General features: G+C 35.8%; 1 protein-coding gene across 2 annotated transcripts; it reads right to left on the bottom strand.

The window, feature by feature from the left end:
• Positions 1 to 1,245: 1,245 nt before the first annotated feature.
• LOC149072436 (acetylcholinesterase-1-like) lies at positions 1,246 to 23,724 on the bottom strand. Of its 2 annotated transcripts, none has more exons than XM_089246880.1 (5): positions 12,143 to 12,460; positions 10,594 to 11,155; positions 7,294 to 7,605; positions 3,077 to 3,707; positions 1,246 to 1,493 (listed from the first exon to the last, which is right to left on the bottom strand). In XM_089246880.1, exons 1-5 carry the CDS (start codon positions 12,146 to 12,148, stop codon positions 1,343 to 1,345), a joined length of 1,662 nt encoding a protein of 553 aa, XP_089103006.1. In that variant the 5' UTR covers positions 12,149 to 12,460; the 3' UTR covers positions 1,246 to 1,342. The 2 variants fall into 2 exon arrangements, with proteins under 2 accessions (XP_089103006.1, XP_089103004.1); XM_089246878.1 differs by lacking the exon at positions 12,143 to 12,460 and adding an exon at positions 23,639 to 23,724 and having other exon boundaries at positions 1,252 to 1,493.
• Positions 23,725 to 26,755: the final 3,031 nt, after the last annotated feature.

The raw sequence follows: 26,755 nt of genomic DNA, 5'->3' as shown, positions 1-26,755 counted from the left end.
CTTTCAACCTGCAGAAAATCGGAGAAAAGCCTGCTTCATTAAAAAGATATGACATTTGAAAATGGGGATTTAGGGATTTCTACCATGCCGTGGAAAGGGTAAAATGGTTGAATAATGTCTGTCTAACTTGGACACCTATGACTCTACTGAAATTTGTCAAAACGATAAGGATATCCAATGTACAGAATAGCATAAACGTGTACGAGGTTTGTTCAAAAAGTATCCGATCACATAATTTTTTGTGATTAGACCAATGAAGCTAGGGAAGCGTGGTTTGGTGCACTGGTTATGTAGGTAATCCTAGTGCGAATGCTTGAATTTTTTCCTGCCTGCAAAAGCTGCCATTCGCCGGCAGACCGCTGATGAGTGAGGAAGTGAAAGTGAGCGTCGTGTCACATTGTTGTTTTTGACAAAATGGCAGGAAAAACGTGAACAACACAACTGCATTAAATTTTGTGGGAAGCTTTGTGATTCCCGAGTGAAAACAATCCGCGTGGTTCAACAGACATTTGGAGATGAACAAACGGGCACCACACTGATGAAGGAGTGGTGCAACATCTTCAAAGATAGTCGCACATCAATTGAGAGTGAAGCACGTTCTGGTAGGCCCTCAACATCTAAAAATGAGATCATTAGTTAGGACCCTGGTGATGTAGGCTCATCGAATCACGATCAGAGAATTTGCAGGCGAGGCGATCATATTAGTATTTTATCATTTCATTCCATTTTGACTAACAATTTAGTTTGGTCTTCAGGAGATGCAATGTTTAAGTCATGCTGACCGTTTTCTTTGACTGCTTCAGTGGCGTGGTTCATCAAGAGTACGCACCGCACGGCATAACCATCACCAAGGACTATTACCAAGAGGTTCTGCGTCGCAATTGTCAGCTCCATCACGATTGGAGTCGAGATGGAGATCATCAAAGTTTTTCCTGCCATTTTGTCAAAAAACGAAAATACAACGTCGCCCACTTACACTTCCTCACTCATCAGCGGTCTGCTGGTGACTGGCAGCTTCTGTAGGCAGAAAAAAATGCTCACTGGCATTGCCTACATACGTGCACGGAAAAATTATGGTCGGATATTTTTGAACAACCCTCGTATTACAGGATTATAGGATTGGCTGTTGTTTCCGCATTTTATGCATATATGCTCGATTTTCAGACGTCTAATTAATTAATTAAATACAGCCATTTCATCAAATGAGAACTGAAACCGGTTGAATGTGTTTTTATTTTTTTATTTCGGAAATATTAAAATATATATCTGCATACAGGTAATGTGTGTATTTTATTAGTATATTTTAGAAAGATACAATTGCACATTTATTCAACGTCAAATCTCATTGCGACGGGCCAAATCCAAAAGAAGATCTCAACATATTGCAATTCATCTGATGAGGACCGAAGGAAAGTACTTCGTAAGGTGAAGTATCCAACACTTTCACGACGGGTGTTTTTTCCGAATATATTGGCCAGTTTCTGTCCGGTACACTGGAAATATTCAATAATATTCATATTATCACTTAAGTAAAGCTTCAGTTTTTTCAGCTGCTACTAGTTTATTATTAGTACAGGGTGGTCTTAAAAAAACTGCCGATATACGAACCCCACGCGGCTGCAAAATTCGACGAATGCAAATTGAATTTGAGATATACAGTCAAACCTCGTTAATGAGTCACTCTTGGGAGAGCAAAAATATGACTTAGTAAGAGGAGTGACTCGTTAAACGGAGTAAGCCATAGGTGTGCCAATTCCTGCCTGAGGACAATTGAGACATCCAAAAAAGTGACCCGGTAAGCGGAGTGACGTGTTAACCGTGTGACGCACTAACGAGGTTTGACTGTATAGGGTATCCTCTAAATCCTAATTTGACCTTTATCTCATTAACCGTTCGTCGTAGATAATGGTTCCAATTTAAAAATACTCAAAATTAGTTCAAAAATCACCGTGTGCCAAAATAAAAAAACGATCTAAATTTTTGCATAGACACCCTGTCCTAAAATACCCAATTAGAAAATTGTTGTCTTGTCTTTTCTGAGCCCAACAAAATTCCATGTTTCTAACTGCAATATTCACTGAGAAATTTTAATGCAAAAATCGTAGGAAAGTTAGAAAAGAACAGCATAAAAGAGCACTAACGGATAAAGCTTCTTTCCCTCATTTACGCTGTTCTCTCTGTTTTTGGAATTCAAATAGCTCAGCAAATATTGCACTTGGAAATTGGATTTTTTTTTTTTTCGCCTCAGATGAGACTGGGCAGTAACTTTCTAATTGGGTTTTTCCGTGCAATAATTTATATTTACATATTTTTTATTTTGTGACACACTGTGTGTATTCACTCTCAAAACTGGTACAAAGTGATTTCGGAACAAATTCTAAGCATTTTTAAATTGAAACCATACCTCTACGGTAAACGGTTGATGAGATAAAAGCCGAATTGGTGCTTACAGGACAACCTGGTAAGTGTTTCAGAGTATGCGCTCTTGAATGAGTAAAGAAACAAAACCTATACCTCGCACGATTACGGTTACAACAACAAAATTTCGAAAAATTTGAATGGCAACACTCACTTTTATGCATTGCAAAGCGATTTGCGCAGTAATTACCATAAATGGCGTTGGAACGGTACTTGTAGCACCATAAACGCAGGCGCTAGACTCAGACAAAGAAACGTGAAAACGACCAGCGCAGATCACATTTCTGCCGCCGGAAGTTCCCCTAAGATGGGTTAGAGTGCATCAACGCCTAGGTGAAGTCTTCTTTCTTTGTCTGTGTCTTGCGGCGGTAGTTACGGTGGTATAAGTACGGTTCTAACGCCACTCGTGGTTTTTCACTGCGCCGATCACTTAGCAACACGTAAAAGTGAGAGTTACTATTTAAATTTTTCCAAATTTTGTTTCTGTGACCGTAACCGCAAGAGCTAAGGCATTCTTTTCTCTTTATTCTTAAGCGCATACTTGAAAACACCTATACCTTGAATTTCATTCGCATTCGTTGATTTTCGTGGCTGCTAGGGGTTCGTGTATCGGCAAAGTTATTTTATGATCACCCTTCATATGTATATTTATTCTTACCCTTTTCTGGCAAAGTTGGTCCACATCTTTACAATGTGCTCACTGAGAAATACTTCCTCCGGAGTGTACTTATGTGGATCGACAAGAGGCTCTCCGAAAGTGAAACTGACATCTTCAAAATGCGCAACTCCCATCCATGGTGCCCATAAAGTTGTACTAGGCCGATGAGAAAATAAGTAAAAATATACTTTTCTACCTAATGCGGCGTTTTTTTCTGCAAAGAACACGGTTGGACAAAGTAGAGTGTAATCGCCAGATGCCGTATATAACTGCTGTCTGATGTCTTCATAGTCATCATCTTGTAATCCTCTTAAGTAATACTGTGTAATGTTTTTTCCATCTGGAAGTTTCGAAAGCATTCTATTCAAGATACTCTCGGCGTAGCTTCTATTGAAATTGAATTCTCTATCTCCATAATACCCAAAAACACTCGGTTTCCTTACGATTATCTGGAAGGATCCTTCGTCGAGATTATTGCCTATAAGTAGTTCAGTACCTTGAAAATCTCCACTTGCTATTACTTCTCTAGCGTTTTTCGGTAGGATTTCATCACCGTACTGGACCAAAAATGTTCTTGAAGAATGGGGAGCCGGTATACAGGCAGCGATACTCAGAGTAACTGCATCGACTCCTATACCGTAAAAGAGAGAAATATAGTTGCAATACATTCTCATTCGAAAAGTTTGTCATACGAATGCAATACAAAAGCCACAACATCTACAATGCCCAACAAGGGGGCTGAAAAAAGCGTTTCCGGAAAATTCACCGACCAACATTTCACCTCCATGCCGCTAGGAAAATTCACCGACAACAGTTCGATGCGAGTCAGTTAGCGAGAGAGTGAGCGATTGAGTTACTGAATCAGTGAGAGAGGGAGTGAGTTATTGAGTCAATAAGCGAGTAAGTCAGTCTGTGAGTGAGCGAGTGACCCAGTAAGTGATTGAGCGAGTGACTTAGTAAGTGAGTGAATTGATTAGCTAGTTAGTTTTTAACATAGTAGTGTCACAAATGATCAAAAAATTGGCCTAATATCATATTTATAGCTTCAGCGGGTTCGGTTCGGCGTGATTTCAACTATTACCCCCTCCTTTATTGAACTCCCCTTATGATCCCCTTAGGGGTCGAATATGGAAAAACCCTTTCTCAGTAAGTCTTTACGTCGTGAAACAAAACTATTCGCAAAATTTGATATTTATAGCTTCAGCGGTTTCGGCTCGGCGATGATGAATCAGTCAGGACATGTTATTTTATATACAGTATATAGATGTAGATACGCACTAAGACGGGATCACGAGGTGTTCAAGTGGTATAGGGGGGAATCAACGCTGAGTAAATATGAGATTGCAGAATCCACACCAGTGAAGTCGCGGGTAACGGTTAGTTCATCATAAAAAAAATCCATTGGTTACTGATGATCAACAATTTTTTTTATAATATCAAAGTAATAACAGGAGATGATTTTAAGCATTTTAGGGGGTTAATTTATCGCGTATCAATTTACTTTATTATCTTTTAATTCTGTTATCTCATTCCTTTCAACGTTTCATTTTAGAAGTTTCTGAGTAAAACATAGAGTTAATGGAATTATTGAATATACTCTCTTGTATTGTGCAACAGCAAAATTTTTAATTTCTTTGTATCATATAAATTTCTTCTAATAAAGTCATTAAAACTTTACGCCATATCTTTAGGATCACTCACTAGGTGACTCACTCACTAGACCATTCACTCACTAGGTGACTCACTCACTAGACCATTCACTCACTTACTCACTCACTAGATCATTCACTCACTTACTCACTGTGGGTCACTCACTCACTTACTCACTCACTAGATCATTCACTCACTTACTCACTGTGGGTCACTCACTCACTAGATCATTCACTCACTTATTCACTCACTAGATCATTCACTCACTTATTCACTCACTAGATCATTCACTCACTAGATCATTCACTCACTTATTCACTCACTAGATCATTCACTCACTAGATCATTCACTCACTTATTCACTCACTAGATCATTCACTCATTTATTCACTCACTAGATCATTCACTCACTTACTCACTGTGGGTCACTCACTCACTTACTCACTCACTAGATCATTCACTCACTTACTCACTCACTAGATCATTCACTCACTTACTCACTCACTAGATCATTCACTCACTTACTCACTCACTAGATCATTCACTCACTTACTCACTCACTAGATCATTCACTCACTTACTCACTCACTAGATCATTCAGTCACTTATTCACTGTGGGTCACTCACTCACTAGATCATTCACTCACTTATTCACTGTGGGTCACTCACTCACTAGATCATTCACTCACTTATTCACTGTGGGTCACTCACTTATTCACTGTGGGTCACTCACTTATTCACTGTGGGTCACTCACTCACGAGATCATTCACTCACTCACTAGATCATTCACTCACTCCCTCGCTCACGGACTCAGTAACTCAATCGCTCACTGACTTGCATCGAACTGTTGTCGGTGAATTTTCCTAGCGGTGAATTGCATGGCGGTGAGTTGTTGGTCGGTGAACTTTCCGGTGGGGCATTGTTGGTCGGAGAATTTTCCTAGCGGTGAATTGTTGGCGGTGAATTTTCCGTAAACTGTTTGTAGCACATCTTCAGATCTGCAACAATTCTACGCCATTCCGGCGAGTGCAAACCCAGAAATCGAAGCCTCTCGCAGTAAGACCAGCCGCTCATGCCAGTTCCCGAGTGGCGCAGTGGTAAGATGCTCGTCTTCCACTAAGAAGGTTTCCGTCATTGTCCATGGGTTCCAATCCAGCCAAAAGAACATCGGAAAAATTCTTTACCGATTGAGCCTGGAGCGGCCACCGATAGATGGCGCCTTCATTCCCCACCCAACTAGAAATTGCCATATGGCGATATATGACTGGTGTGCGGTAAAGTAACCGCTCATGCCATTTATTCGTTTGGTAAAGGACCTCTGTGGCTTTTCGAAAAACTTTATGTCCTTAATTTTGTAAGGGCTCCATACTTGCGTACAGAACTCCAGAGTCGAGAGAACGTATACACAGAAAGCATATGACAACGAAGCACATCACGCTTGCAATATACCGTACATAACATTTATGAAATTCTGTTAGCTTTGGCAGACTGCCATGATAATGTTCAGTAAAATTCAGGATGGGGCTCATTGCAATACCTAAATCCACGCATGTATCCAATTGCTCTGTAACGTTTCATTACCTAGTTGATAATATTCAGTCTGCCTAAATGAACTGATTCACTTTTTGATGTTGAAATAGGGAGTTTATACTGACAACTCCACTGGAAAAGTTGCTAGCATGCAATTCTTGGGCCCCTGGTGTTTTATACTGGAGAGAATAATTTTATGTAACCAGCGAATTGCATTAGAGGGATAGGTGACACGGTCTGAGTGATATCGTCAGTGTACAAAGTAAATAAGATCGGGCCTTAGCACCGATCCCTGGACGACTCCGCTTGGCACCTGGCATTCTGTGGGCATGACGCTCGCTCGCGAACCTGATGAACCCTCTGTGATAGCAGTACTTGAATTAGCCACACAATTTTATCAGGAACAACACCCATGCCAGCATGCTTCTTTAATTTTATTGCTAAATGACGAATCCTATTGTTAAATGACGAATTCTATTGTTAAATGACGAATTCTATTGTTAAATGACGAATTCTATTGTTAAATGACGAATTCTATTGTTAAATTCTAAATTTTATTTGCTAAATGCTAAATTTTATTTGCTAAATGCTAAATTTTATTTGCTAAATGCTACATTCTATTGTTAAATGCTACATTCTATTGCTAAATGCTACATTCTATTGCTAAATGCTACATTCTATTGCTGAATGCGGGTGGGGGGGGTGCATGTGTGGTGTAGCAGTAGTAGGTAGGGCCTCCAAAAAATGGCTCGGGGATCCATGATGTTCTTAAGTCAGCCACCTCGTTGGGCAATTTGCCTGTTGTGGCGTTGTATTTGTATAAATTTTATGGCTAAATGCCATTTTTTTAAAATTTCTCTCATGATCGAAAACTTCGACTTAAACGAAAATTTTAACACTAAAATATGAAAAAAGTTCTGGATCCGAGTGAGAACTTCGACTTAAACAGATATTCGAGTTATCGGAATTCGACTTATCGTGAGTTGAGTGTAAATACGAATGAATATTTTAAAAATATAGCGAATACTTCACTCACTTTTTAAGCAATCCACGACCTCAGACGGAAAACTAGAAAGTGTCATGGTATCGTTCGTGCAATCTACAATTTTGGCAATCCTTTCTGTCGTCTTTAAGTTCATGTTAGGATCTTCAGCAAGGAGATAGGCTGGTGATCCACTCGACATGATGGCTCTTTTGAAAAGACCTTGTGATAATGGTGAAATGATTAAGAAACCAATAATTATCGAACCGGCACTCTCACCCATTAAGGTAACCTTATTTCTGTCTCCTCCAAATTCATTAATGTGATTGTTAACCCATTGCAGTCCAAGTAGAATATCGTACAGACCTGAAAAAGTTGTTGAAATTTAAAAAAAAACTATATTAGATAGATTCACACGCCACCTTGTTATAAATAGCACAAATACAGCCGGCCCCGCTTAATTGGATATCAACGATTCCAGCATACAATATTCGATTATGCGGAGAATAATTCAATTGCCAATGCACCACGTTAGTATAGTTTGTATATTGAAAGCTGGATGAAGGATCAGTATTAATAAAGCTTCCCGAATAAATGAAATGAAAATTATATTTAATTACAGTAAAACCCCTCTTAACGGACACCCCTTAAATGCGGTCAACCCTCTTTCACGGCCAAATAATATAAATACCCTTTCTATAATAAAAGTATGCATTTCAAACCTCGGATTAATGGTCAATCCTCTTTTACGGACAAATAATAAATACCCTTTGTATAATAAAAGTATGCATTTCGAACCCCGGATTAACTGTCACCGCACCCCCCTCTTTTACGGACGAATTTTTTTGTCCCACCGGTGACCGTAAAAGAGAGGTTCTACTATATGATCACAGTACACAAGATTTTGACTTTTCATTAGGAAAGTTAGCGCCCAGCTATACAAGAACAAAAATAAAATACAGAGTGGATACCGCTTATAACGTTCCCGCTTAGTACGATTTATTTCCGTGGCCCCAACTGTAACTAATACTCTGGTCTGAAAGGGGAATTTATAAAATTTAGGACACATATCTAATTGGTTTTCTTAAAAGAATCAAGTCAAATTACAAAAGTTTAATCGAATTTTTATCAAATCAATGAATTGACTGAACTAAAATTTTTAACTGTGATTAACAATTGATCGATTAACCGACCCTATTATTCGGACCAACCCGAATAGGGTGAAATTACGTTTCAGCTTAATGCATGTGATTGCGGAACGAATTATTTTCGTTAGCCTAGGTATCACTGAATTTTGTTTTTACCGTGAAGAATTGACTTTATTGTCCTCCACAACCAGTGAAGTTTTAGACAGTCATGTACAGGGTGTCCTGTAAGTGTACCTCTACGAGAAACGGTTGATGAGATACGCATCAGCACTTACAGGACACCCCGTATAACTAAAGGCATTGATAAAGCCAGGACCACACTCGCATCAATCCTGACCCAACAATCATTCGCGAATATTTGCTTCCCCTGATGCAAAAAAGCACCAGCGGTATAGGTTAGCTGCACACTGGCCCAGCCTAACCCAATGTTCCTTGGCGAATATTTGCTTCCTGACATAGGGGTACGCAGAATTTTCTCGGGGGGGGGGGGGGGGGGGGAGTTCTGGAAAAAAATTTCTTCTGAATGGGGAGAGTTTAAGTTTTTTCCTGCAAATAACACTTATAATCTCGGCTTCGGGGGGGGGGGGGGGGGGGGGTTCTAACCCTTACGTATGCCAATGCTTCCTGCAGAATTGATACGCCATCGCGTGTTGTGACTGTTGCCATTCTTCGACTAATGTGTGGCCAGACGGATTGGAAGATGCAGCACCTTTGACTTGGGTTGAAAGTTGGAAGGTACTGGTCGATCAGCCTTCCAATATCTTCCAGCCTCGAACACTTGATGATCGTTTCCAATTGTGGAGTGGCCAAACTACTATTTTGCCCATGCCCAACCAACCTTGGAACGTATTGAGCCAGCCTTGGCACGAGTATGGCCCTGGCTTAACCTGTACCCATTTCCGGAAAGAAAAAAAGCTACCCTAAGGAGTTGTTATATACCTATTACCATTTTTCCCATTACCATTTCCTTCACGTAACTAATCATTAGAAGTTAATCAGTTTTTTGCTGGAAATGAACTAAATAATCGTGATTATTAGTCTCTCGAAGAAAACGATCAAGGACATACGATTCCAACACACAGAATGGCGCCAAAATGTTTAAATGGTTTTGAACACGTTATCTAACACTTATGCAATTAATGATGTTGCATTCATTTTTACTAATGAGTGGGTCTTTCGTGTAATGTAACAAACGTGAATAAAACAATTTATTTATAAAACGTGGAAATTTCCTATTATATGACTAAAATCATTCCATCATTATTGATCATTCATTGAGGAGATTTATCAAACTCTGCAAATTTATTCATTGGACCAATTGGCATTTTTTGATCCATAATTGCTTGACTAGTAATTTACGTGTCATTTTATTCCCTTTACCAATGTCACGTGCACAAACAAGATGAAGGCATCAAACATTTCCTTGTAAAGTGTCATCATTAATTCATACAAAAAAAACATTTTTTTTTATCATGGTGAAGTTATTATGTGTGTGTAATATGTATTTCATAACTTGCATGCATCATAAAAATAATACAAATTATGATGAATTATAATTACCTGAGCGTTCAAAACTACATTCGTAATTGCCGAATTCGAGGTTGAAGTAACCTTGATTTAACTTATCGCCTAACATATCACAAACAGTCCGCATCTACCCTGGGCTGGTTCAGTGTGCTTCTTTCTTGTGTGGGCTCTATGCATAGTTTCTCGTCTCACTATCATTAATCCCCGGTAAAAGCAATGTTGTGGGGCCCTATATTTAGCTGGAAGTAACAGCTCACATATGTACACTCGAAAATCGTATTGTCGTATCGCATCATGTAGGCTCTTCTTGACAAGCCATGCCTACATGGCCCATGGTTAAGATCGCCCTGGTTCCATGGGCAGGACTGCTGGACTCTGAAAGTAGTCACATTTCTTTTCCCAACATATTTTACTTGAAAGCTTTATTTCTTAACATCTTTCGGTACCCCCCTTTTCACCACTTGTCATGGCTCCTCTTTCATCTCATTTCCACCCATGGCCTCTTCAGAATATCCCCGGACCAAAAGGGGGGCCATATGGCCCCAGGTTGAGAGCCACTGGTATAGACAGTTAAAAAAAAGTTTCCAACATGGATGTGAGCTCGAGTTCGAATTTGATCCCAAGACTCATAAAAAATAATCAATTATTTTTACTAGATTTTGAAAACAAGGTCTCTTACCTACATTACCAGGAGCATCTTTTGTACCAGAATAGATGAATCCAAAAGGTCCTAAACGGTAATTGACAGTAACAACGATGACATCTCCCAGTGAGGCCAGAACGCGGCCATCGTAGACCGGTACACCGTTGGATCCCATCGAAAATCCACCACCGTATATCCAATATATGACAGCTTTGCCTTCTTTACTTTTGGATAAGAAAGCGGATGATGGTACCCAAATATTCAGGTATAGACAGTCTTCACTCTGGAAACTTCTCGTTTCGGACCAAGGGAAAGGTCGAGTTGAAAACTGCATACAAGCTGGAGGCATTGTTGTAGCATCGAGAATCCCTTTCCATGGTTCCACGGGTTCTGGTTTTTGGAACCTCTGCATTCCGAGCGGAGGTTTTGCGTACGGTACGCCTAGAAAAACACCAACGGGTTTTCCGTAGAAATCAACAATTGATCCTCGGATCTCACCAAGTTTCGTCGATACAATCGGCGTATCCCATGCGTTTATGGTTGGAACATTCATAATCGTCAGGCCTACGGCCAGTAGATGAAAAGCTTGTTGTAGAATCTAGAAAGCAGAAAAGTTTGTTATAAGAAAAAATGTATGTAATTTCTTACAATTTACAGGATGGGCAAAAAGTCCGTAGAAACTTTAAAAGTAAATAAAAACAGGAAAAATAACCGAAATAAGAAACGGTTTGCAGGGTTAAATTAATGGAAAACTCTTCTTTCCCTCCTTTATGCCGTTCTTCCCCAATTTTTCTCCGATTTTTGAATTCAAATATCTAAAGAATATTGCATTTTTTTGTCGGTCTCGGGGGAGACCAGGCAACAACTTTCTAATTGGGTTTTTGTGGGCAGGGTGTTCATTTAAAAAGTTAATTTTTATATTCCGATAACTATATACAACCTCTTGCAACATGAACGACGTATCTGAGTTATACATAATATTTGGATACTTTTCCTAACTGGAAGTATGAATCTAGGATCAACGGTTTGCCAGTAAAATGCGGCAAGGGGAAGTCTCTCAAAATTATGAAAATAATAAGTTTTGCACTACCTGCGTCATTTTTATACGTCAAATTTTCAGCAAAATTCATGTGATATTCTAAATATGATTGCAAAAAATTTTTGAATGGAATGTTTTGTTATTTTCGCAGTACGTTCAGCTAAGTAGTGGGTGCAGGTTATGAACCAAAATTTGAATGATTGTATGATATGCTCAAAAGTTACAATGTACGTGTGAATTTTCTGAAATTTCTTTCTACATTTCGTTTATAAAACACTTCGATTAGACAAATATATATAACAGCAACAACATATGCATTTTCGAAATGCTTACAAATCCCTCTTATTCATACCAACCAGGCTCAAGCAAAACTTTTGCTTTATTTCATTACCAACGCGCAGTTGATGTCAGAAATAGGTCACAATAATGTGACTCGACTGTGTAATTTATAAATTTCAAGAATGATAATTCCATACGTTGATAGATAGCGCTTTAACTGGTCGCTTTAAATAACAAACTTCAAAATAAGGAACAAAAAATTCTCACCATCATAATTAGACTCTTCAAAGGAGTTTACGAAGACTTTAGGAAAAGACTTCACCGGTCATTTTTCGAAAACCAAATGCAGATTTCAAGACTGACTTGACATGCCGACATGGAAAGGTTAACTTCGGATAAAGATACTGACGAAAATGTTAGAGGATCTAACTTTTCAATAGCATTTAACGGTCTAAAACAAAACGCCATTTACGAGTTTTTCGTGATGTCTTTTACATATCCTTCGAGTAGTATTATCAAAGTCTCAAGGAAGAACGATGCACATAACAGAGCGTGTACTTACTGAAATCTCTCTCTCCGTTAACTAAACCTTTTGTTCAAGAAATAATAATACTCAATGATGATAATAGAATGCTGACGACAGAAAAAATAAATAAAAAAATACAGTCATTTCAAATAATATATCCACGTGTAATCTCGTCACGCACGCACAAAAGGTACGAACAACCAATTCGTATTTCCGTATTGCTTAAAACGATTGGAAAAGCGTGAAAGACAATCTAATCGTGTTGCAAAAGAAAGGAAAGGAACCGAAATTATCTTGGAAATATTTTTAAAATGAATGTCTTATAAAAAGTATCAAAAAGAAAGACGAGCCGGAAATTTTAGTTTTCACGTGGCATTTTCATTTCAAATAATGGACGGACGTGACATCTCTACCAAGTTTAATAATTTATGAAATTTCTCTTACTGTTATTTTTTTTTTTTTTTAGTTCAAGAATTAAGAATTCCTGATGTAGGTAAAATATTGTGGAAGGAAATGGCGTTTGATACGTCACAATGAGCAGTACAGGATTACGTTTTTTCAGGGTTTTTAGATTTAACTGTAGGATAGTGAAGAAAAATATAATTATCTTGATTAATGTTTTCATATACAAGCTCGTTTTGCCAATTTCTGTTTTCGGAATTTAATTTTTAAATCTTTAAGCGGCACTGACGAGATATCTTGCATCGTTAAAAGCCTGTTATTTTTCCATTCACGAGCCAATATAATTTGTAAAGTAGATTTTCTTCAACGGAACACTTTTTATGCCCCATAGTTTGTACCTGCTGAAAATCGTAAGAAAGCCTACTTCATTAAAAAGATACGACGCCGGTACGAGCGACTTCATTGGAAATATGCAAATGAGACGGTTATTAGAACTTGCGCTCCTAATCCCCAACCAGTTCACCGTTGTAAACCGTGTATGTGGAACGCATACTGCTGTAATAAACGATTTGGAGGCATTCTGTTCGTTATTTGCGTATATTTTCTTTGACTTGTGTACGTCAGCGCAACTTATCGGCTGTTTTTGAGGGTTTTTTCCTATCTTGAAAATATTTCTGTGACCAAGCGATGCTAACCCTGCAAAGCGTTTTTTATTTAGGTTATTTTTCCGTTTTTTATAAATTTTTAAAGTTTCTACGGACTTTTTGCCCACCCTGTACAATGTCTATAAGATATTTTATTATGCACGAGACCTGACAAATTATAGTCAATCATCTCTTGTAAATGTGTCACATTCAAGGCCGAGAAATACATACTACAATGTGTACCCCAGAAGAAATTTTCCCGACATGGAAACAATTACGAGCCTTGCAACAAGGACCTTGCAATCGATATTCAATGGTATTGACGCGTGATGCTTCCTTAACGAGACAAAAAGCAGACTGTGATACACATAGATTTTCACTTGGCACATTATAATGTATGCTTCTGAAAAAGGTCATCGAGATTGACACTTCCGCCATTCAGAAACAAAAAGGCAAAAGAACGATTAGTCTGTTATAAAGTCACAAAATTTATAATTATATTGTTTTGAGTTTGCAATGAGGTCAAGGAATGAATATGGTAAATATTTCCCATTGGTCTCCTTCATTTCCTGGACAGTAAACAATGGTTAAGTGAATCATTTGCCATAAGAGAACCTAATCGATTGATGGATTTTTTGATATTTATCTCGGCGTAAGGACCCATTGAGATAAAGCTGAACTAAACACGTCGATAACAAAACCCGATAATGAAGCGGAAACTAGTGATATGTTCTAAAGACCTTGCCCTCTACATTTGTGGGTACTTGGAATCCTTCCATTCGAAATTTCCATCTGATTATGTTTAGTTGTGGATAGTGAAAAAAAGAGCCGGAAAAAATTGATATATTCAAGCCTTTTTTTACTGATAAGGGCATCCAATTATTGAGATATCTAAGAGCATTTTTCGTCACTTTCGGTATCAAGTGTTTACACAGTGATTGATCAGAATGAAAATATCATTTTTGCGAGATGGAATATGAAGCAAAAAAAAAAACATGTGTTTCTGTGGACTATCTACAAAATATCACGTCTCTGATAAGTATTAAACCGGAAAAAGGTTTTTATAGCTCCATCAGCGATAATCCACACACGTTAACTATTCTTGATATTCAGGATTTAATATTTTCCACAACATCTTTGAATGAAGCGATAAATCCTTCTGAAGTATTATTGTGCTAGTCAGAGGTTTTTGTTATTCGTAGAGTATCATAAGCCTACGGGGCAGATGTTCCCAACCTTTTATGTTTCAGGTACTCAACAGAAATGCATAGAATGCTTGCAAGATCCCTAGATATACGTGTAGGGCGTGTGGGTGGCGTTTCCCTTACATATGCGTATATGGCGTGGGTTGGTTTCCCCTTAGAGATGCGTATATGGTGTGGGTTGCGTTCACTTAGAAATACGTATATGGCGTACGTACATTTATATTTTATCATAATTATTGGTTTTTTATTGCTCTTATTGGGTTGCTGTATTTTCAGATATATATTTAACAACCATATGTTTATGGGTATCTTTTTTCAGACACCCCGTTGGGCATTTTGTCTATTGTGCCCCCCCCCCCTTTGTATTTGTATCCCAAGCAATGCGTAGGAGAAAGCTTTACCTTGAATATGTGTAGCAGGCTTAGAAATTTTTGCTGATTTTTGTGGTGAGACTAGCGTTGCCTAGAAATGCGTAGGTGGCTTGCGTAGTACTAGAAATTGCTAGGAGACTGGCGTAGCAGTAAAAATGCGTGGTGACCCTCAGTAATGCGTAGGAAAATTTCCGAACCCTTGAAATGCATATGAAGTTTGCGCATATTGTGCCACCTACGAATTTCATGTGTTTCTTACGTGTATGTCTCGTATATTGCCTCGTATATATTGGGTCATAATTAACTCCTAAATAAGTAGTTTTACATATATGCAAAGTGTCCTTTGACTTTCATTACTGCAGCCAGTTTAAAGATAAAAATTCAGAATTGACTTTGCACATAAGCTGAGGTCACTTTCATTCTACTTTATATCTTGAATTTGCTATTATATGTCCCAATTAACGACAACAACTCTTTGTTTTTTGCAGAGCACGTGTGTGTGGTTTCGCTAATTTGTTAAAATGTTTTGTTTGCATTTTTTTTAACCTCGAAGTTTGCAACCCGTATTTTTTTTCTTAATATAGTTTGGATCACAAAGAAGCTAGTGAAATTTATGTAATATTACTTCAATACATTTATTTTATGAGCGATTTTTGAGGCTCTATGCGGCTTGTTTAAGACCCTATGTAAGCAATACAAAATAGATATTTTTAATGATTTTTCAGATGTTCTATACATGTCATTAACTATCAAAAAGTTATCAGCTTCAAAAATAAATTGAGCATTTAAGGATTAATGTTTTGCAATTTCGCAACCACAGACCTATGGGGCCCAAAAAAATTGATTCAGAGCGTGTTTTTTAGACAACTAGCACCGAGGTAAGACCTCGTTGGCTATGACACTGTGACTAGACAGTGAGACATGAACTAATACCTTTTTTTTTATTTCTTCTTAGCGTTCGAATCCGAACAGCTGCCTTCGGGTCAATCTTAAGTCAAACCTCAGTTTCGTCAGTTTTTCTCAGCTGCCGTCTTTTTAACTTGGGTGTTGCATCACATAACCCACAAGCAACAAATTCGTGACGCAGTAGTTTAACAAGTCAAACATTAGGGAATACCATAAGCGCGACTCCATCATTTCTAAAAACTGTTTCGGATACTATCATTTCAAAGCCATTTCTTTCAAACACTAGAAAATGATCTAGCTAGTGTACTCTTCATTTGTACTTGAGAAAATGTTGAATTATGAACTTGAATTGACGTTAACATAAATACGCAACTTGCGTACGTTTTTGGTCAATAATCATACGAAAAATAAATACGATGAATACGTTGATTTTATCTTTTTAACTTTCTCACAATAATATTTTGTTATTCAAATAAGACATTCCATCTTTATTTGTGTAAGAAGAAATAATGTAGAGGTATTATAAGTGTATTGCGGCGCACTAACGGTGTTTTTTCTTGTTTTGTTTTTTTTAGCTTTTTTTTTAGTTTTCTTTCCTTATTGCTGCTCTCTTGACATTCTGATTTGACGATAAGCTACAAAATGTCGGTTTCAACTATAAATTATCTGATGTTATTCGTAATCTCATTTGTCTACCGTCTCAAAAAAGGAAGTTAAAAGACGACTGTGTGTGTGTGTGCGCCTGCTTTCAAATGACGAATTTCACAAAAAATTTTGAAATTGATTTTATGTTCATTAATTATGATTTTATGTTCATTAATTATGGTTTTATGTTCATTAATTATGATTTTATGTTCATTAATTATGATTTTATGTTCATTAATTATGATTTTATGTTCATTAATTATGATTTTATGTTCATTAATTATGATTTTATGTTCATTTGAAAGTGCAGTTATTCTAGAATTTAAAACTGTTTCATTTTGTCTGTACAATAACTAAAAGCAAAATTATTGCCGGTTAAGTAAAACGAATTTAATGAAATCCGTTAATGTAATCTTTGAATGCGTTTTCTGGAAATATCTCAATGAAACTTTCCCACTGTATTTAGACAGTCCTGGCTGTGCAAGAAACTAAAAATTAAGGCAATATGAATGGAACTTTTAGATTTACATGATTTTGAATTGAGAATATCAAGTATTTTTAACAAAAAATGCGCATTTTTTTTCACGTAAACAATCATATCTCAAGAAGTTTTTAGAGTATTCTGAAACTTTTAATTCATTACACAGAAAAATGTCAGAGCAATAATCTGTATGAAAAAAAATTGAAGGAAGCGGTAGTTTTTAGTATACAATGTTTAGCAGAAGTACTAAAAATATGCTAATCTATACATACAATATAAATAACATGTCCTTACTGACTGATTCATCATCGCCAAGCCGAAACCACTGAAGTTATGATTATGAAATTTGGTCAGTAGTTTTATTTTATAAAGACCCACTGAGAAAGGATTTTTCGAAATTCGACCCTTAAACGTGTCCAAACTTTAAATATAGAAATCACGCCAAGCCGCAACTGCTGGAGCAATATTTATGAAATTTGGTCAGTACTTTTATTTCATGACGCAAAAACTCACCAAGAGGGGGTTTTTTTTCGAAATTCGGCCCCTAAAGTGGTCATAAAAGGGCTCAAAGGTTATATGGGACAATAACTGCTGAGCGGAAATCACCGAAGCTTTAAATATGAAAATTGTTCAGTAGTTTTATTTTGTAATGTTAAAACTCACTAACGATGGATTTTTCAAAATTCATACTGTAAGGGGGACCGGTCCAAAAGTTATATGGGGACCCAAACCGCTGGAAGATATAAATATGGAATTCGGTCAGTATTATATTTTATAATATAGAGATGCACCAAGACGGGATATCTGGTAATGCAACACCCAAGGGAGGGGGGGGGGGTAATGGTGGATTCAAATTTTATTGGAAGGAATCATCGCCAATCAATTTTCAGTTTACCAAATCCACGCGAGCGAAGACGCGTGTAACAGCTAGTTTTACATATAAAAAATTTGCAATAAAAAAATGTTCCCTAAAATATTCATGAAATAACATTTATTTTCTTTTAAATATGTACCACATTCGTTTTATCCAAAATGACTTTATTTTAAAAAAAAGGACCCCGAAGGCAGGCCTAATATACGGTAGAAAGTCGTACAGTCATAAGATGTTATTCAAAAACAAAATTGAAGTTTTTCATATAATTTTTATTTTCAAATCTATAAATGTATTATAAGTCCTTTGAAATAACCTTCATTTGAATTTTTTCAACTTAAAAAAAAAAAAAATTCGTTTAAAATGAACGTACAGACTATATATCATTGGTACATAAACCTGTATTGCAGTCATTTTGATACATGCAAATCGCATTAATAATCTACTTTTGAAACCTTGATCCTGTGAAAACCTTCTTGTAATTGGTTCTCTGTTTGTTACAAATCAAAAAAAGCGAGGAATGTCTGGACAAAGAAGATAATACCGATGACAGTGGTTGTTATTATAAACGTCTGAAATATGTGAGATTCTTTGCTTTCCTGGTGAAGGACAGTCATTCGACTTCACAACACAGCTCTCGTTTATTAATGAAGGACGTGTGTTAAAGCGAATCTCTTGTGTTGCGTCTAGCGAGGAAGTTAAAGACGAGTTTCTAGATCTATACATCAGCCTAAGGTGGAAAATTTAATTGAATAAATGGATTTTTCCACTGATGTGATGCTAAACTGGTTGATTATTAAGAGACGATGATAGTCGGCGACCTTCGGTAATGGGATGCGTTACCATTTCTGTACAGCATCTGTTCTTTCTGAATACGCCAAGATAACACTGTTTTCTATAAGCAGTACACAGGGCAGGGTTGCACAATCTCCGCCCCGCACACAATACGATAAATACCTCACCATAAATAGACTGACCTTATTTCTTTCATAAAATACGGGAAATCGGTACCAATACGGGATGTCGCCAATTATCGCCAAAACAAATGTCAAATTCAAGTAATGTTGCGAACTACAGCCAAAAAAAGTTCTCAAACGCTAGTAACGTTGCCATCTATAGCTGAAATAGCTAAAAATCGCCAATTGCGGGAAATTGAGGGCAACTGCAAGTCTCAATGTTTAAAACTAATTTACCAAAAAAAGGAATATATGACAAGTTATTGTGAGATGGGTAGATTTATATGAGTATAATTAAAATTATATAGTCATTATTATTTATAGAGTCATGATTATCAGGTATAATTTATAAATCATGAAAATAATCTTAATTCTTGGTTTAAAAAATTCAACTGAGTCTCATTGAAAATATGGGAAAAAACGGGACATTTTTTTGGTAAAAAAGTTGGGACGGAAAAATGTACGTCCCGTAAGATACAGATCATACGATCATCCAATATATACAAGTTTTTGGCCCGCTAGCGGCAAAAATACCACATATCTGGCCCGCGGACTGAAAAAGTTGTGCACACCCCCCTCCCTCCCTCCCTGATACAAGGTGATCGGTTATGCCCCTTGGCTGCAAATTACTGGCTAACCATTGATCCTACAGACATACTTTCAACTAGAAAAAGTATCCAAATAACGAGTAGACCTCAGATACGACATTCATATTACAAGGGGTTGTAGAGTTATTTAAATTTTAAAAAAATCACTTTTCATACGGATACCCTGTCTTAAAAAACCCAATTGAAAAGTTGTTGCCCTCTCTCTCTCTTAAGGCCAACAAAAAAAAAAAAAAAACGATGCACGTTTCTAAGTGCAACATTCACTGAGATATGGTATAGAACCTCGTCACCCTAATAAGTCGTCATTCCGGTTAAGTCGTAATTTTTCCTCAGCCCTTCCAGCTTTCATAGACAACAATGTCAACTATTATTTTTTCTTTTGCAATCTATAAATTTTATTAATATTGTTATTTTGATTCATACTTCAATAAATGTCATATTACTTTAAATTTATACGATTTTCATAAGATTGCACATTAAAACTGACGGCACTCCGCTTAAACCGTCATAATTTTTCGATAACATGAAGTGACGACTTATCGAGATTTTACTGTATTTGAATTCGAAAATCGGAGGAAAGTTGGGAAGGAACGCTCGTTATAACGACCATATTACAACAGTTCTGTTATACGACTTAGAATAAGTCTCAGATTTTTTCCTATTCATCGCGTTTTTTTCATCCAATTTAACACCCACAAAGAATATTCAATCTAATAAAGCGTCCTGATTCAACACGGCCCGACTCTTTTTTGCAAATAAAATGAGCTAGGTCCGCGTTTTTCGTGTGCCAAAATTGAAATTGACCTCGGCTCTTGGTATGAATGCATTCGATACGTACGTGCGTGCACACGTAATTAATTATTACAATTTTATTATTTTTAACCTGGTTCATTTTCATTGCAACTGCTCACATCGTAACAAAATGAAAAATCTCGTCGCAATTGAAATTCTATCAAGAAGTTAATTGTTTCTCAATCTCTTTCAATACAACGAACTCCCCAATATAACGTCCGTTTTCCTCGGAACGATGAAAGTTGTTATGATGAGCATCAACTGCGTGTATTCTGGGACTAAATCAATTTCATATAAAGTTCATTCATGGTAAAGTATCCGAAATTTTGAGATGTTTAAGGCATCCGACTATCTTTCTTAGCACTTTTCTACGTAATGGAAATGAGAATTGAATAACATTTTTTGATAGAAAGTGTCTCAAAATGATGAAAACAATAATAAATTTTGGACTACTTATGTTATTTTCTATGAAAAAGTCATTTATATATATATGTCAAATTTTAAGCAAAATTCATGTAATATTTGAAACACGATTGCAAAAAATTCTACGAATGAAATGTTTTGTTATTTTCACAGCAGATTTAACTAGTAATGGTGCAGGTGTGCTACTAAAACTCAAAGGATTGTATGGTATGCCCATAAGTTACACCCAAATTTGTTTATGTTCGTGTGAATTGTGTGTATAAAACACTGTAATTAGATAAATACATGTGAGATAGAACTTAGATTTTTTAATTTATAAAATTAACAATATATGTCAAAGTATCCTATAAAAATTTTGTAATGATACAATCAGTAGATTTTTAGAAATCGTGTTTCAGACTGAAGAAATGTCAAAAACAGCATCCTTCGTAAAATGCGTGTAAAGTTTTTATTCACGGATTACTTGTGTGTAAAAACTAGGGCTGGTCCGATTAACCGAATAATTGGGTCGATTAATCGATCAATTGTTAATCGCAGTAAAAAATTTTAGATGAGTTAATCGACTCGATTAATTCGATAAAAAATATTATTAAAAGTTTGTGAATTAACTTGATTTGTTTGAAAAAACTGACTAGATATGTCTTATAAATCATGTTCAACGCAAAAAATTTTGGATAAGTGACTAAATTACAAAACATTTGAATCAATATTTTGACCAAATTCGATTCAACGAAAACTGATGATTTCAATTTCGAATTGTGCGTGATTGGAGTTTTAGAAGACAAGACCAAAATTTATTGTTTCCACTATGAACAGTAGTTTTTCGTATTCTTAGAAGCATCAGTTCATCTCCTCACAAATACCATTCGAGAGGAATTTCTAGGAAAACAAGCAAAGTATAATCGAAAGTAGTTTCGAAATCTGTGAATAATAACGAAAAATAACCATTTAAAACTGACCAAGTGAAGAAATTACAAGTTTTGGAAATTATCATTTTCAGCATATATTAAATTGCTTGAAGAGCGGGCGGGCAACCTTAATATTTCTTAACTTAATTCTCTCCTATATATGTTTACATCTAACGAATAGGTGAGTGAAATTCATAAAATTAAATCATTCGGTTTTTTGACTTCTAGTGCTACCGTCAAAGACATCTTGGGTTTACGACACTTGGTTGTCTACAAATCGATATTGGCACTTCATAAAAATAATAATTTCTGCTCTCCTAAAAAATTCATTTCTCTGAGAAGACCTGGTGAAATATTTGAAATCCCTTTACATAGAGAAGAGAGAAATATTTAAAAACACTTCGTCTATTTAGCTTCCAAAATTTACAATACTTTGCCATTCGAATTAACAAATATAGCTTCATATTCTAAATTTAAAAACAAATTATTTAGTTACATCGCTGCTATCACTAACATTGAAGACTATTTTTTAATGTATATCACGGGACTATGCGAATACGGTACTTGAATTAAAATTGCCGATTTATGTTTATGACTATTATTAACATGTGCATTATATATGACTGTGAAAATTGTTTTGACTATGATCATTAATTTCGTTGATTGGTTGTCAGTACGGGTATAATTACCTCTTGACAACTCATATATATCGATGTACTTGCATATGTTTAGATATATCGCATTATACGTTGTATTGTATTGTGGTTTTTTTTTTTCGAATTTGAATGTGAATTTCAATGAATTTGATTGAATAAAGGTAATGAATAAATGACATTTTTATAGCATCTATTAATATTATATGGTCACAAAAAATATTCGATTAATCGATTAAAAATTTTTGACTAACCAGTTAAAAATTCTAATCGATTCCCAGCCCTAGTAAAAACACAACACTAAAGTGGACGTAACTTCTGTTCTAAACGTCATACAAACGAAACAACGCCTGTTTTGGAATCACAAAGAATTGGGATTTCATGAAAAATAAAAATAAATATAAAATCGATATTTATTATTTTAAAATGACGCTTTAAACGGAGTCCGATACCTTAAAAAGATTCCAAGGAAGGATTGTGGTATCATCGGGCAATGTATCTACCATCATACTAATCGTTTTCTCAGAACTTGCCGTCGTCCTTCAGTTCAATAGTGAGGCCCCTTGAAGAGTAAAAAAGGTGACAGTACATTCTTCTGAGGCTTGAGAAGGTTCAACCTGTTGGAATGCCCCATGGGTGAAAGGGGGTCGCCCTCATCAAGGTCAATACCTGTCCGTTAAGCTTTTTTTGAGTCATTGCTTTACTCAATCTTCGACAGATTATCACTTTTTTGACGGAAATCTAACTTCCGTGATATCCAATGGAAGAAATCAATGTTCTTTTCTGATATCATCAATAAAATATGCATGAAAATCAAGAAAATTAATTATGAAATCGATTTATGATAATTGGTTTCATAAATTTACATTTTCATGCGCAACATTGAATTGAAATTATATTTATCCAAAAAAACAAAAATTTAATGAGGCGAAATAATGTTTTGAACATTTTTTTTTTGTCCATCAAATTCATTATTATGATGATTAAGACGTGTAATTGGAAAACTTAACTGGTAATAGTTTGTTATGTACGTATATTTGTATTATGTACCTAAGGAAAAAAAATTCGTATTTTTTTTAATGAAGTAATTTTATGATACTGTATAATTCTTATGTTTAAAGGATATGAAATGAAGTTTATTGATATAAAATAAAAATAAGTGATTATATTGATAAATCTGGCATTACACTGTAAAAGTTTTAAAAAGTTCTTTTATAAAACTTGAAAAAAGCAGCTAATAAGTGTATTGGTTACACTCGAGTGAATGTAACTAATAAGCTTATCGGTTGTTTTCAAGTTTTGTAATAGATCTTTTATCATACTTTTATGGAGTAATCCCTGCTTAAGTAAAATATATTTATACTAAACATACTTGTATCATCTTGAATGAACGATTCGACTTACGGACGGTCTGTCAGAATCTGTTACAGTCGAAAGTCGATGACTATATAATTGCGAAGTTTCAACTACATTTACTCAAATTTTCTTACATGAAACATGTACATTATGTTTTCATTGAAGGAATGCAAGTGTAGGAGGGATATGATTGGAGTTTTTAACACATTCAAAGGAATGGGCAGGATGGACTACGAGTACTTACTCCACGTTAATTTAGCTCTTTGACAAGGAAACATCAGTTTCGGTTGGTTAGGAGTAATTTGACTTATTTATTTATATCACAACAGGCAGAGCTCAATTACAGAGATGGGAAGCCATCCCGAACATAATCTCTTAATCTGATACAACAAAAAAAAATACAATGAAATAATCAAATTTACACATTACATTTTAAAATGCAACCATACAAACACATAATACAAAAATAGATGTACGTAATGAGAATAAAAAATTAATAATATAAACTCGATACAATGAAAACAAAACCCTCCTTACACAAATACAATCGAAAAGACATGCAAATACAAAATTTTGCGAATTTATCACATTGATTATGTATATTCCCTAGCTCATATTAGTAAATATGATAAGTAGTCAATGAATAAGGCGGGATTATACTATAAAAGTATAACAGATGAAGATCTTTCACAAAACTTGAGAAAAAACAACTAATAAGTTTATTGGTTACATTCGCTCGAATGTAACCGATACGCTTAATATCTTGTATTCGTTTACAAATACAGTCGAACCTGGTTAGTTTCGACTGCCGCTGTGGTGGTCGAGTGGTTATAGTGACGGACTCGCGATGCGAGGATCCGGGTTCGAACCCCCCCAGTGGTGGTCGGCTGAAGTTGGTTTTCTGTGGTTCCCAACTTCAAGGCGCAAATGCGAGCCGATCTCCCCGTTAAAAAGTTTCGCCACAGAGAGCAACAGTCCTACAACGATAAATAATTCAATCATAACACTTCACTCATAGTTAGACAAACTGGTGGCAGATGGCAGCACTACACATAACAAGCATTACAGAGAAACAAAAAAGAACTTCACGTCAGGTTTCACTACATGTACCGATTCGTTGGGGGTTCGGCGGGGTGCATGTGTGGTGTAGCAGTAGTAGGTAGGGCCTCCCAAAAATGGCTCGGGGATCCATGATGTTCTTAAGTCACCTCGTTGGGCAATTTGCCTGTTATGGCGTTGTATTTGTATTAGTTCGAAGTCCAATTTCAATGGGAAAAAGTTCGAATTATTCAATTTATCTATAATGGATCCGTAAAATGACTAAAAATTACAACTTTATCATGATTATTCACATAGGATAATAATTATCAATTAAAATTTTATCATCAGTTACGAAACTTTTTCCAAAATTTTAGTAATTTATAATTATAATTTATAGGTATACGCTAGCAAAAATACCCGGCGCTTCCCGGGTTTTCTTTAATTACTGGGAGGATTGAAAAACAAACAAACCATTATAAAGGAATGAACTATAATACTGGCAGCATCAAAAAAAGTGACATACCACTGTAAAGGCATGTGCATGTCTGAAACGCATTGTTACGGAACCACGGTAACTAAAATAAACATTCCGAAAGTGATTGTTGAGGCCCAGGAACCATTGTTGCCCAAAGGTTTTTTTTGCCCATTTCGGGCATTCGCCCTGCTCTGACGAACTTTTAAGTAGCCTATGATTCAATTCCTGTCCTGTTTGGTACATGTGCAAAAGTTGGCGACGATCGGTCTAAAATTATAGATTTGTATAAAGAACAAACATACATACATACATTCTTTTACATTTATATATAAGATATTAATTTATCTTAGCTGCTACATTATTCCACTATTCTGGAATCAGCATCAGAATTTTTTGACCATGTTCATAGCCTGATTTACGGAAACAATTTATGATCATTCGTTACGAAACTGTTTCCCAAATTTTGCTTATCATTCTTACGCTATCACGTAAATACACTTTCATTAACGTATTAAAAATCTGAACTTTCCGATACTTTCCGTACTCTCAATGACGACGAAAAAGATTTAGATTTTGAATAGTACACTTTGATCTGTAGGTTGAGGAAACATAATCAGTATCAAGTGGTACACAGTCTCGATGCACTCCAACTGAAAAAAGTTAAAATGGACATTAAATTGCATAATTAAAACAGAGTAGAGAAAAACAGAATTTTCAAACTTATTTGCCTTAAAAGTTTTATTGTTTAACAATTTTAACGAGAAAATCAAAGTCGGAGTTTTTGTAGAAATTTTCTAAGCTAAACTTGCTTAAACAAAAAAAATCACGATTTTTTTTCCCCTCCAACTTGGATTATCCAAAAAAATTGGAAAGAATTTCGAATTAAGCAAGAAATTTTAACATTAAATTTGATGAGAAAACTCTCAAGGGGAGTTTGTAAAATTTCGAACTATCCAAAATTTGATATAACCAAGTTTGAATTAACAAGGTTCTACTGTATATAATATCGGGGAAAGTTTCATGAAAGTTTTCCCTTGAATATATTCCAAACTTATTCTGGTATATTAATGTTCCTTTTACGTCTCGTAAATCAACGGTTACAATACATTGAACATTGCATAATTGCATTTTAGTGGCTTCAATCAATATTTGAAAGAAAATGTCAAGGAAGCGGGAAAGTTTTAGTCCAAGTTGAAGATAACGTTGCGATATTTTTGCTTTAAATACCTCTTTTAAAAGCAACATTTTTTCAGAGAGAAAAGAAGAACAATGCAAAATCAAAGACGTTATTATGTATTTCACTACCACCCTGATATTATTAGTATGATCCATTAGTCAAGGTCATGTTTTTATCAATTTTTTCCATCGAACAACTTTGTGTAATCCGTAATAAAACATTGGTGTTATGAAGAATATTTTCTTTTCTCAAGGTAAGCCTATTGGATAAAGAAAACGGGAAATTCTATCATATTTTTATACATCGAGTTAAGAAAGATAATTGTTTTTGTACGGCTCTCTCTGTTTCATTCATTGGTATGTAAGAGAAGTTTTAAAGTTTATTTGGGGGAAGAGAGAGACAGAATCATGTAATTTCTGTAATCTACCAGAAGAAGCTAC

Source organism: Pholcus phalangioides, unplaced genomic scaffold (genome assembly GCF_987345545.1).
Source record: "Pholcus phalangioides strain wild (caught in Gottingen) unplaced genomic scaffold, Ppha-v1.0 ptg000017l_1, whole genome shotgun sequence".
Lineage (NCBI taxonomy): Eukaryota > Metazoa > Arthropoda > Arachnida > Araneae > Pholcidae > Pholcus > Pholcus phalangioides.
This window is presented reverse-complemented; position numbering and strand designations above follow the sequence as displayed.